The 13,537-nt window shown below is 39.3% G+C and overlaps 2 protein-coding genes across 2 annotated transcripts; one reads left to right on the top strand and one right to left on the bottom strand.

Moving 5' to 3' along the window:
- Positions 1–5,713: 5,713 nt before the first annotated feature.
- kcnk15 (potassium channel, subfamily K, member 15) lies at positions 5,714–7,212 on the bottom strand. The gene is made up of 2 exons (XM_020929499.2): positions 6,815–7,212; positions 5,714–6,681 (listed from the first exon to the last, which is right to left on the bottom strand). The coding sequence occupies exons 1-2, from the start codon at positions 7,104–7,106 to the stop codon at positions 5,714–5,716; spliced, it is 1,260 nt and encodes a 419-aa protein (XP_020785158.2). The 5' UTR covers positions 7,107–7,212.
- A 2,774-nt stretch (positions 7,213–9,986) lies between these two features.
- On the top strand, positions 9,987–13,192 carry ogfr (opioid growth factor receptor). The gene is made up of 7 exons (XM_020929895.2): positions 9,987–10,252; positions 10,611–10,676; positions 10,754–10,835; positions 10,921–10,999; positions 11,079–11,145; positions 11,259–11,407; positions 11,480–13,192. Exons 1-7 carry the CDS (start codon positions 10,049–10,051, stop codon positions 12,519–12,521), a joined length of 1,689 nt encoding a protein of 562 aa, XP_020785554.1. The 5' UTR covers positions 9,987–10,048; the 3' UTR covers positions 12,522–13,192.
- The last annotated feature ends 345 nt before the right edge of the window (positions 13,193–13,537 follow it).

Below are 13,537 nucleotides of genomic sequence, written 5' to 3' on the forward strand. Positions count from 1 at the left end.
ACCCTGTGACAGTCTTCAAATTTGTAGATTGTAGATTCTGCGCTTCTCAATTTATTGAACTTCATACATAACATAAACAAACATAGCTAGCCCCGTCCACTCATCCTATTGGTTAGCACAGGCCTAGAGTGACAGTGAGTGCCAAATTTAACAATCAAAAGAGAGCATGGACTTCCAGAAGAAGCACATAGCTTTAATGAATTTTACAGTAATATAAATTGCCTAAGTATAAAAGGACAATAATAAAATCACAATTATGACCTATGATTATCTGTCTTATTGCCCACTCATATAGAAAAGACATTAAAAAGTGTGTGCTGTTTTTTGTTTCATCTAGCAGACTTCAGTAATGACAGTATTGTGATTGAAAGCTGGACTTTCTCTATTCTAAACAACAATAGCCAGATCTACAAAGGCCTATGTTTTATTAAAAAGTAAAAGTTTATGAGACCAGAACATCCTTGAATTACCTCTCTGAATTTGCTATCTTTTGTTAAATTTTTGAAAATGCTATATATAACAATATTAAGGACGCGTTTATTTCATTTCTCAATTATTTTTTTTCTTCTGAAGCACCAAGCTAGCCATAGAGAAAAGTTATGTCTTCTATGGCTGTTATATTTGGGTTTGTAAATGTCAAATATCAAATGTGCAAGCTGCCATCTGGTTCCTATTATTTTAAACTCAGACCTGCTTCCTGCAAATTTGACATTTTGAATATAAATAGAAGATAATTCACTTCCTCTCAGCTGCATTCAACAGTTGAGGACTTGTAATATTAAAATAAAAAATGTAAAACCAAAGGCATACAGAGAACACATATCTTTAGCAAATTGTCATTCCAGTCGCTGAAAATGTCTGATTAACCTTGGGTACATCAGCCATAATGGTGGGAGTGAATTATAATGTTTAAGACATACTGCATAAGAGATCCTGCACAATCATTTTTATTTATTCATTCAGGTGAGCTCTGATATAGTCACAGATGTCTTGGGGTAGATTAACAAAAGCATCCATTTTGCACTTTTTGAGTCATCAACCACTGTTAATCACATGTTAACACTAACCTGCACAGGTAGTGGGTGGATTTGTTGTCTTAATAGCAGTGGTGGAGTTAAGAATTTAGGGGCTCACTATAATGCACTGTTTTGTTGTTTGTTTGTTTGTTTGTTTGTTTTTTTGGAGTTTTTAAATATTTATTGTCTGTTTTTCCCCATTGTTCTAGAGATGCACACATCTCTATTTGAATTAGGGTGAATTGGAAACTTGTCTTAATACTTAGGAAGACTAGATAACCAGAACTGAAAGTAGTTGTATTTATTTATTTAGTAAGTTTTTTTTTATTTGGTCACATCCATTATATATGAATATGCTATGATTATGTTCAAATCAAGATCAAGCTGACTCATCCATTCTAATGTGAAAGGGGGAACGCTTTGACAGTTAAAATAGATTTGACTCAGATACTATTTTGATAGGTTTTTTTTTGCTTTGTTTAAAAGTAAACCAGTCTCATTTAATAACATATTGAGAGAAAATAAAATTGTTCTGAGGCCTCGGCCATTAGTGGCACTGATGGCAATTGTTTGGGGGGCCCTCCAGGTTCGGGGGCTCTAAGCGGCTGCCTACTTTTGCCTAATGGTAGCGCCGCTTTTGCTTAATAGTTGTCCAGATGGTGATGCTAGCCTAGCTTGTATCCACCTGCCCTTAGTCTACTTGTTTTGTTTGACTGCTTGAGTGATTGGTAGGGGTCAAAAAGGCTGTCAGCACAGAGTGGCAGCCACATCTCAGCCTCAGCTTTGGCCATCGCAACAAAATAAACATTTTCCACCTTAAAAATTCACTACCTCATCTTATCTTGGAAACTAAATAGGCTTGGGTTTTCCAAGTGGGGCAGTATTGGGTCTATTGCATACTATTGCTGTGTTTTTAAGCAAGACACTTCACCCACCTTGCCAAGTATGAGTGTGGTGTGTACGTCAGGGCAGCTGTGGCAAGTATGGAGTGAATAAATAATGTAAATGTAACGTGAATTTGACCATCAAGCATTTTATCATCTTTCATTATGCTTAAGTCTATAATAAGGTCAAATTTGCTTACTTTAGCCCCAGTTCTAAAGGTACTAGCATTAGAGGGATTCTTGATCATGTATCTTTGTATGTATGTCACCATCACGAGGGCTGTAAGATATTTTGAAACCTTTACAAGTCATTAAAGCGATGATATTATCAGTTTTATCGATTATGTGTCAGCACAGAGGAATAAAACAGGATCTGTCTATGTCATTTGTTACCCACAGTGCACCAGACACAAAAACATCATTTACTCTGCCACAATGAGCAATGACTATCCGCCGTAAAAGATCTCACTTGTCATTTTGAGCAAGCTAATTCCATCTTACACACACATCAGTGAAGTCGGTGGCAGCACATCCTAATCTGAAACCATTAATGACTTTGCTGCCAGAGACAAAGCATTAGATTATATTGTCTTCTTTTGTGCACAATTTATTTAGGCATACATCAAACCAGGAGAAAGAGTTTAATTACGATGTTGTTCGAGCTGCGCCGTGCTCTGCTCCATCAATATTTGAACTACACTGAGCAATGAGCAGTTCAGTGGCAGTTCTAAAGTTTGTATAGGAATAAGACACATTTTATTTTAGGACAAAGGAAGAGAAGAGGGTTTAAGTGGAAATTGGGTGTTCTGTTTAGGGTTTTGTAGAAAAAAACCTAACATTTCTTTATGCCTATGATATGGAACAGCACATTTTTATGGCCTGTACTTGTGCACAGATATGAAGAATATTGCTTTTACTCACAAGCACTGTAATGATTTAAATGTTGAAAACCAGTTGACTAAAACCCAAAAGGACCCTCTCTGATCTAAATCCTCTACCTAAATGCCAGCACCTGCAGCCAAGTCAGTACTAGTGCAGACAAACATGGCTTGTTTATAAACTGAATGAGGGAAATTTGTATGTGCCCTTTATCTTCAAGTTAAGAGTGCAGGCTTCATTCCATAACCTGAATACTTTTCAGAGGTCTATAGTAAAGTCTGGTGTTAAGTGGTGAATAAAATGGAGACCATGTTTCAACCATGTGCGTACTGCTATTGCTATTACTGGAACTAGCCCTGCCTTTTAAGTTGCTTACATTATTGGTTTTCAGTTTCCTTAGGAGGCATTGATGGGATGATAACTTTTTATCATCCCAAATAAACATAATAATCATCTGATAAACTGATTAAGCACTATTCATATCATGAAATGTCTAATCTGTCCGCTCAATAGAGAACCGTTATATTAGTTTTTAACCATGGTCGTATGCTGCCCTCATGTGGTTAAAATGTGCTAGTGCCATTCCTCTGTGCTAATGTAACTCCTGTAGAGGGCGCACTTGTTGTAAATATAAACATATGGGGACGTTATATAAATAAAATGCTATAAGTTGTCTGTTTGTTCTGTTTTCTGGATGATTTGGGTAGATGGATTTTCACAAACAACGACCCATTGCGTTCTGTCCAATCAGTTTTACATTAAGTGTAAAGTTCCTGCTTCAGAGCACCAGCAGATGGAGCACAATGCTTGCTCAGGGATATTTAGCTCAAGAATTTATGGTAATGTGCCATTGTTGATATGGGCAAATCCCTTCTAGTGCATTTGCCAATTGTGTACCATTCATAAAATTCTGAAATAAAAAATACAACGTAAATTTGTACATTTATTGATACAAATATGACATCAAATACATCACCTTCTTTTTGGGAAATATCTCCTTTCCAGCAGTTTTGGAAGTTACTTGAAAAAACCTGCTACATATCTCTGTGCTACATTAAAACATTTAACAAGGACAAAGTAAGTAATCTCTTCACAATTCATGTGCTGTGTCAAAGTCCATTAAGGCATCATACAGTATATAGGAAGAAATGACATCTTCTAAATATGGCAAAAGTGGCAGCATAGTCAATAGAATAATCAACTTGCAGAACATGAGACGAATATTAAAAATCACAATTCAAAATAAATACATTTGTTATTATTAAAAGCTTTTTAAAGTGTCCAAAACACTCATGCATTTACATTTGGTGCCATACATTCTTGTGGACATGCACTGCACTTTGTCTTTTTCATGCAAAGAAAACTGTGAGCGCACAAAAAGGTAAAATGGTACAATATGTACAACTGCCTAGAATCACTTAAGTATATTAATAAAGCATTGAACACAAAATGAGCTTCAATTTAGATGATCATTAAAACTGTCATAAGGGTTTGCAAGATGTGGTTAGTCAACAGTAGTTACAATATACATTCCTTCCAGTGCAAAAGCATCCAAGTAGGCAATAAACTCATCTACAAAAGATGTCAGTATAGCTACAAATAATTCAAATGCCACAAAGGTGTAGCCCTAAGAGGGAATTTTGTTGCACATTGGTCTGACTACATTGTGCAGTATTCGAATATATTTGCTTTCAATATTGCAAATATAGTTTATATTAAAAAAAAAATTTTCTGGAATTTTTTGTCAGCTATTTTACAGTAAGTTCACAAATGTCTGGTCTTTAAACCTAAATTAAGTTTGAATAATTTGTATTTTTCTTTATTTTATTTTAATAAATTTCTGATGGGTGGTGAGGCCCTGCCTCAAGTGGAGGTGTTCGAGTATCTCGGGGTCTTGTTCACAAGTGAGGGGAGGACAGAGCATGAGATTGACAGGTGGATCTTGTGCAGCGTCGGTAGTGATGCGATCGCTGTATCAGACCGTTGTGGTGAAGAGAGAGCTGAGGCGAAAGGCAAAGCTCTCGATTTATCGGTCAATCTTCGTTCCTACCCTCACCTATGAGCTCTGGGTAATGACCGAAAGGACGAGATCGCGGATACAAGAGGCTGAAATGAGTTTCCTCCGCAGGGTGGCTGGGCGTTCCCTTATAAATAGGGTGAGGAGCTCGGTCACATGGGAGGAGCTTGGAGTAGAGCCGCTGCTCCTCCACATCGAGAGGAGCCAGTTGAGGTGGCTCAGGCAATTGTTCTGGATGCCTCTTGGGAGGTGTTCTGGGCATCTGGCTACTTACTTATGAAGAATTTGTATTTAATGCTGCCAGTTCTACTTGTATAGGAAGAATAGAGTCACAGCAAGTAACAATTCTTCAAAAACTGTAAGTATGTTGTAGTTATTTGATCAAGTAAATCTTGCTACAAAAGACACTATGTTCAACCTCATCTGTTTTAGTGCCTTTCCTTAGCCTGAATATACAGTATGGTCACATTAGTGTTAGGAAAAACCAAAATCTCATGTGCCAAATCAATGTGCAAATCTCTGCTATGGCCCGAGAATAGCAAAATAGGAAGATACTTCAAATACCCCTTAACTACAAAGTCCAAAGCCACAAAATGATTGAAGAACTGTAGCCTGGAAGTTAATTTGAGAGCTCCATCATGCCAAAGGGAAAACTGTTTCAGTCTCATTTTCAACTGAGCACAAATCTGTGTTTATGCTGCACATAAATCCAAATTGAGACATAGCTGTCCCAATTGGCAGACTGTGTGCTCCAGTGTGTTGAAAAGTTATGTAAGAGTATTTTAAAATACCTATGTGCACCAGCAGCAAACTGTGTCGTATCATGACTGTGCACCTGTCTGCTTTACCAAATCTCATAGTACAAATTCAAGTGTCTCAAAATAGTGTACATTCATAAAACTATTTATTTGTGCTCACTATACAGATTTTCTTCTGGACCGCACAAAGTCGTGAAAACTGTGTTTGGGTGACAAGGTACTCCCCGGTGAAGAGAAACCAGTGTTGTCCCTGCATCCATCCAAGCATCCTTCAATCCTATAGGACACCGAGTTGTAGTGCACAGAATTCAGGTGGCACCCATGGTTTTCTGCCATGAGTGGGCTGTCACAGATGCCCAGCCGGTAGCACATACAAGAGCACAGAGAGCTCAAGCTGGACTGTGGTCTTCTGTCCCCAGCAATGTGGAAGTGCAGGCGGGCACGGCGCGGACTCCTCTTCCTCTCCTGGTCCTCTGCTGGGGATGCGATCAGGTTAGTCCGGCTGGTCCCCTCCTCCATTGGGAGAAACAGAGTGCTGTGTCTCCGCCTGTTCACTGTCCTTTGCCTGCGTTCCCCCAAAATCCGAAGACCTCCATCTAAAAGCCCCTTGTTCCTCTTTAGGGACACCCGCTCCTGTGCATCTCTCCTCTCATCCTCAGAGTTCATGGTGAGAAATCGAAGAACGACGAGATTCAGGAAAGCCCCAATTACAGTGAGCCCAACCAGGATGTACATGAAACTAAAGGCTACATATGGAGTTTTCTCTTGTAGATCTTCTTTCTTTTGCAGAGCCACAAAGTCCCCAAAGCCAATTGTGGTGAGTGTGATGAAACAGTAGTAGTACGCATGGAAGAAGCTCCATCCTTCAAAATGTGCGAAGGCAGCAGCACCCACACACAGGGTGCCAAGACAAGACAGGAAGCCCACCAGCACCATGTTCTCCATGGACACCTCAGTGCGCCTGCAGCCCAGGCACTGCTTTGTCTTGTGGAGGAGATAGCGCACAAATGTGTTCATGCGCTCACCCAGGCTCTGGAACATGACCAGAGTGAGAGGGATGCCCAGAACTGCGTAGAACATGCAGAAGACTTTCCCTGCGTCTGTGCCTGGCGCTGCATGTCCATAACCTCAATACACATAGACAGAGATGCATTAAAACACAAGCAACATTGGCATAAAGTGAAACTAAGACTCATTTAATTTAAAGGCCCTATTTTCTAATACATTATAAACTACACACCAGGTGCCACATAAACTTACCAATTGTGGTAATAACTGTTATTGCAAAGTAGAAAGAGCCTGCAAATTTCCACTGCCTGCCAGCGCGATGAGGCTCAGCCTGTAGCACTACTCGCTCGATCTCACGGTAGTCATCCTCAGAGAAGCGGTACTTCTTCTTCATTTCGCTGCGCTTCTGCTCCAAGATGCGCCTCCGCGAGCTCTCCGTCTCAGACTCGAGTGCGTCGAACACCGCGGCGCCGACCAGCAGATACGAGAACATACACAGAATCAGCGACAGCGTCCGCACGTTCTGCTTTTTCATCTTTGGCATCGGAGCGACGCTTTCACAGGTGGTCGTGCTCTCACGCGAGTGTCCTCCACATCTGTACTGCAGCCTGTTGCGTAAAGCGTGGGGCTGGGAGTGTGCAGGGGAAGAAGACCTGGGGCTCTGACAGGTAGCCTACACGCGGAGAGTAATGTGTGAATATGCGCTTACAGTGACCAGCGCTTTCACTCTTCTGTTACGCTATCTATTTAAGCGGGAGCTTAGCTTCGCATGCGCAAACCAACTCAAAAGAAAAAAAAAATCGTCACTTTCATAATTCATATTATTAGAGCCTTATCAGCTAAATGAGCAACAAGTTGAGTCCCTCCGGCAGAAACCAATCTACCGGGAAGAGGGGGGTCAGCACCACGGACAGCACTCAAGAGTGTTTCCATAGCTTTCATTACTAAGGCACATATCAACAATCATGCGGGTTGTTTTATCAGCAGCTGCATATTACGTAATTGGTATGAAGAAGAAGATACAAATTCTAGTATAGATATTTTGTTGTCTGAATACCAAATTTAATTTTAATTGTGTAAAATAATTTATTTGGATTTATTATAAAATCATTAAAATATTGGAATAAGTAAGTAATAATACCTACTAAAAACAAAATCCAAAAACTCAGAAATTCTGGCCTATTTCAAATAAGAGAATAAAAATAAAAGAGAAAAAAGCAAAGAAGCAATCTTCACTACAGTGTCGTAGGCCTGCTTCTGGAAAATCTGTAGCTCACGTTCTGTAGGTTGCCATGGTTACTTAAAGGCTAGCAGATGCTAAGCCTAAGATAGTTTATTAAAACTGCATAAATATTAGGTAATAAAAAACATATTCACAACAAATAACCTTCCATGGATCCTGTCTCAAAATTAAATTGGGCATGAATCTACTTCTGAGAGATTGCCCGTGTGTCTTTGAAGGATGGGTCAAATGCAGAGGCCAGATTTGCCCTCATCAACAACAATAGCATACCTTATCAAAGCCTCACAGTCTCATAACAATGTAAAACGAACATATTTATAACTGTGACTGACAGATGATGTAATGCAGGACTGTAGTGTCACATCAGGTGGGGCAGACAGGTTAACTTGTGCTCTTGTTCTCCTCATTCAGACAGCAGTGGGCGCATCTAAGTGGCCTGTGCTTCTGTTAAGTGGCTAAACCAGCACACTTCCATCCCTGTTGTGCATCAAACCAGACCCCCATAAATCAATTACTTCCACCTCCGATGAGAGAGCAACCTCAAGCATAGACTCAGCCATCAGTCCAGGTACAAGCTCAGGAACATAACAGAGAGCAATAACAAATGAACACAAGTTCAAAGACAAAGACATTATTATGCAAGTTTAATACAAAGTTATTCCTATTATTATATTAGTGAAACTGTTGATATTTTTGTGTTACACCTGACTTGAATGTAAATGACTATAAACCTTCACTAATGAATTCTTGTGAGTTAAAAATGCATTGTTTTGTTGTGGTGGTATGGTTGTAAAAATAAAAACGTAAGCCATACATGATTCTTTGTTGTGTTTCAGTACAGTCAGTATAATACAATCACGGTAATTTATTTAATATTTAATCTTTAACCATTTTTGCCTTGATCATTTGAAACATGGTCTTATATTACTTACAGCAAAACTGCTTTTTAGTTTGTTTGTGTTTTACTTTAGAAAAAAGTATAAATGTTTATTTTATTTGTCGACTAACATCCTTTGCATTATTATCATTCTTTGCATTATTATTATTATATTGCATTATTTTTGCAATGTTTGAGGGTGGATATATATTTTAATTTTTAGATGGGTACAATCCCTCACTTGTTCCCTTGTCCTGTTTTCTGCACAACAAAGAGGATAAAAAAATACGAAACCAATGTACTGGTGGATAGACTTGCATAAGGCAAAGCTGTGCCCTTACATTGTCAATTACTAACACAACTGCAGTGGCAATAGCTCCAGTTATTGATTTTCCACCTCAGATGAAACCATTATCTACTGTGAAATCATCAGATAAAACATCGGTGGATCTATTTTATGAAGAAGAAGTGGCACTAAATAGCAACACCAAATACTGGATGCCTGCAGAGCCCTCTGGTTTCCACAGTAACTAAGACCAAAAATAGAAACCCACACCAGCGGCCATTCAACACCCAGTCCCCTGTGATAAAGCATGCTACTATTTATACCTTGCAATTTTGAAGACTCTGTCATAAAAAAGTCATGTCACCAATTAGTGGCAAGTGATGGACATGAAAGAAGCTATTAAGCAGTCACACATCTTTGATCAAATACAGCGGGGGAGGATGCTGGGCATTTCACTCCCCTCTCAGGAACAAGTGGATTGTATTAGACCTTATTAGGAACTATTTTTGTGATACAAAATTGATCTGAGGTTAACGTTATTTTTGCATAGAATATGAATACTTGGGGGAAAAAATAGCAAAATTGAATACATGCCCTTTTGTATGAGTTAAAATGGTTTTCCCTTTTATGCTGCAACTATAATGTGAGAGGAGTGGTAGTTTCTTAGTTTCCTGTGCTAAATATGTAAACCGTATTAATTAATAATTAACATTAATGGTATGCATATCATGCATTCATAGCGTGACGTCTGATAATAATTCATTGACCAATTATTCTACCTAACTGAGCTCATTTGTGATGTAAACTCATTTTGCTCCTCTGATATATACTGAGAGATGTTGTGTGCATGGAGCCATATGTGTATAACATTACAATGTTTGTTTTTATGTTATTTTATTCGGATGAAGGATTTTCAATTTTCAAATCTGGTTGCGTTATTTCCCAGGTGCACCTGAAGGCAGCAGCAGTGCTGCAGCCGCGACGCGCGCGCTCCCGGTGCCGTTTGTGTGCGATGGAAGAGCACGAGAGCTCAGGGCCGTCCAAGTCTCCCCTCAGGATGAAGCGAGTCTAACGCCGTACATGTCATTCACCCGAGCCAGACGCGTCTGCAGGTCTCTTTTACTCCGTACGTTTGCAAAGACTTTTTCGGTTATGGAGGACGACTGTGTCTGCGAGTACGACTCGACGTGGGACACCGAGAGTGATGGAGAGGACCCGGTTGGAGAGAGCCTCCCCCGGCGGTCAAACCAAGACAAAAACAAGTCATCCTGGACACTAGTCAACGTACGTGATGTAATAACGCTTGTATATAAGGTCTTCACTTCTGTTCGTCTGTGCAAAGTTCTCCATATTCAACTCACGGAGGCGTTGCTATTATCCCCACGACTCTTAAGCTAATGTTAGCTGTGCTAGGCTAGCTGACTAGCATAAATGTTAGCACACATTCAGCTGATTTCAGCCTGAAGATATTACTGTTCCATAAATGTGTGGTTCAACAAGCAGGTCTGACTAACGCATGTCTGTTTACTGAAATGTATGCACATTTGGACTGTAACTGAATTGCCCGATACAGATGTAGTCATGGTATTGGGGCATCTTAACAAGTGTATTCTCACTTATGTTTATATCTGATCATTTGTAGTGGCACCCCACTCCCCGGAACATGAGAGCAGCAAAGGACATGCAAAACTACAGAAGAGGATATCCAGTGAGTTACTTCTTTTTTTTTTTTGTAATCTTGACTTAAACTGCAATTTCTAAATGCATGATTGTTGATTTACTCAGAACTTGGCAGATGACGATTGCCCCGAGGATAAAATGAACAATCTGCAATTTTATTTGAATAAATCCCCATCAGCTCCAGATGGTAGTTATTTTTGTTTGTTACTACACGTATATGACACATTATATAATTGAAAGTAAATAATATTTTGAATGTTTGTCACACACAGATGTCTACATTGATTCATTTCTGAAGGAATGGAAAAATGATTACAAGAGACTGGAGAGAGTTCATTCATATATTCAGTGGTATGCCATGTGATATTATGTTTGGCAGTTTAACACAACTCAAAAGCCTTTTGTAACTGTTATAATTTGTTAATTTTAGGCTTTTCCCTTTGAGAGAACCAGGAGTCAATTACATGGCTTCTGAGCTTACCAGGAAGGAGATAGAGGTCAGTTTAGAATAAGCCTTGGCAAACATTGCAGAAAACCAGATATTGGTATACTCCTTTATTTGCAGGCCACACATTAAACATCCCCTCAGTAACTGACTTGTGTTTTTTAGGCCTTCAAGAAGAGTGTGGACGCCAAAAAGAGACTTGTTGAATCCTATGAACTTATGCTGGGGTTTTATGGTATCCGCTTGGTCGACAAAGACACAGGTGAAGTGAAGCGAGCAGAGAACTGGAAGGAACGCTTTGGAAATCTTGAGCGGTGAGTTTGTGTTTTGTCAGAATTTAAATCTAGCACTTGTACTCAGACTGAATCCTGTTTTGTTTTTTCTAGGAATATGCACAACAATCTGCGTATCACCCGTATTCTGAAGAGCCTGGGAGAGCTCGGCTTTGAGCACTATCAGGCCCCACTTGTGCGCTTCTTTCTGGAGGAGACTCTGGTGAAGAAGACTCTGAGCAGTGTCAAAAGAAGTGTGCTGGACTACTTCCTGTTTGCTGTACTGGACAAGCAGAAACGCCAAGAGTTAGTGCGTTATGCCTATCTTCACTTCGAGCCAAAGGATAAATTTGTGTGGTGTCCCAGGAAAATTCAGAGACAATTCCGAAAAGCTGAGAAGCGGTCAGATGTCGTTGGGAATGGTGAAGGGAAAGACGATTCACGAGCTAGGGGTAAAGATATGGACACAAAAGAAGATGTGGATAATAAGATAAAGTCTCCAAAAGTTGATAAAACAAGTAATGACAAAATAAAATCTGAAACATCTCCTGACCCAAAAGATGAAGTTGCTGAAAATGGTAATGCTTGCGGTGAAAATAACAACAACATCGTAAGCAACGGAAGTGACTGCACGGATGATGAAGGAATGGAGCACTCGCCCAGCGCTGAAAATGAAGACGCTAAAACTGAAACCAGCTCAGACCAGAAGGACAGTACCCAGGAAGCAGACGGTGTTATGCAAACAGACAGCGAGATCAAAAAAACACCAAAGAAAAAGAGAGAAGATGATGCAGACTCTGATGGGGATCATGGTTCACCTCAGAAAGAAGTTAAAAATGGTTGTAATAAATCGGCTGGTCAACAAACGCCACTCAAGACCCCCAAAGCCTCTCTTTTGTCAGGAAGAGAGGAAAAAATCCCACGGACTGAGTATAATCCGACAACAGACAAGGATGAAGTAGTGGAGATGTCGCAAGAAACTGTGCCGGCTGTAAATGGGTCAACAGAAAGCAGTGGCGACAAAACAGCGGAAGAGCAGATAAACGGGAAAGAATCTGAGCCAATGGATACTGATTCAAGCCCTTCTAATGGGCACAACACATCTGCAGACTTAGTAATCAATAGCAAGGAAGCCGTCAACGGAACGAATAAGTGAATAGTGAAAGGACAGACTTTGAAAGACCTTTTGGCCTTATCTCTGCTTAGATATTTATACATTTTTCACTTTAAAAGGACTATGAAATTGAACTAATTTTCTCAAGGGCCAATCAGATCCGATTTACGTTAAGTTCTCAATAATGTATACTTGATAGCGTTTTTAACTTTACTACTCTTTGCACTTCGAATACATTTAGAAGAGTTACATTCTTTACTGTAAGAAAATAGTCTGACTGCATTTCTGCTAGACACAATGTTATGAACTAAAGACTGAATGTCATGATTTAAGCTATATTTAAGTAGGTAAGTATTGTTGCACAATATGTTCCATTACAGATTGGGGAAATTTTATCTGTTAAAATTGTGCCAAAAATGTCACAAGACTGGTTGATTGTAAAATATATAGGTACAGTATATGTCTTTTAAGCAGAACTGAAAAGACTTGGCTGACATTTATGATCTGCTGTATATTGAGATGAGAATAGCTAAAGAATTTTAATCCAGGGCAATGATTTTGGTCTTGAAATTTCATGATGCATTTTTGTAACTGCACTTATTTTTTCCATGTTGTAAGCTGTAGTATTTAAATAATGAAATGTTAATAACTTTACAAAAATGCTGAATTCTTTATAAATGAAACTTTCTTGGCTGAACATCTGGCTATTGATCAAGCAGAATTAAAAGCTATATTGTTTTATAAAATCTTTGTTAAGTTGGTTTTGTCTCAACAGGGCAAGCTGATCTACAGCCCTTTATCTGTTATAATGGATACAATTAACTCTCAACTCTATTTTACCAACAGTAAACTGATGTAAATGTATTGGTGTGATTCATGCTTTAGCTGGAGCCAGTTGGTGAAGCCAGAGGGAGAGTGTGGAGGAGGATTTCATCTTTCTTTGAACAGACTGAAGAGATGGAGTGTTAAGATTGCCCATTCACTTTGCTATTTGACAAAGCTGAGTGACAGTGATGCGTCCAGCGATATTGTGATGAGGGTCTAGACTAGGCCTTAAT

Source organism: Boleophthalmus pectinirostris, unplaced genomic scaffold (assembly GCF_026225935.1).
Source record: "Boleophthalmus pectinirostris isolate CB_2022bp ecotype Guang Dong unplaced genomic scaffold, ASM2622593v1 HiC_scaffold_8, whole genome shotgun sequence".
Classification (NCBI taxonomy): domain Eukaryota; kingdom Metazoa; phylum Chordata; class Actinopteri; order Gobiiformes; family Gobiidae; genus Boleophthalmus; species Boleophthalmus pectinirostris.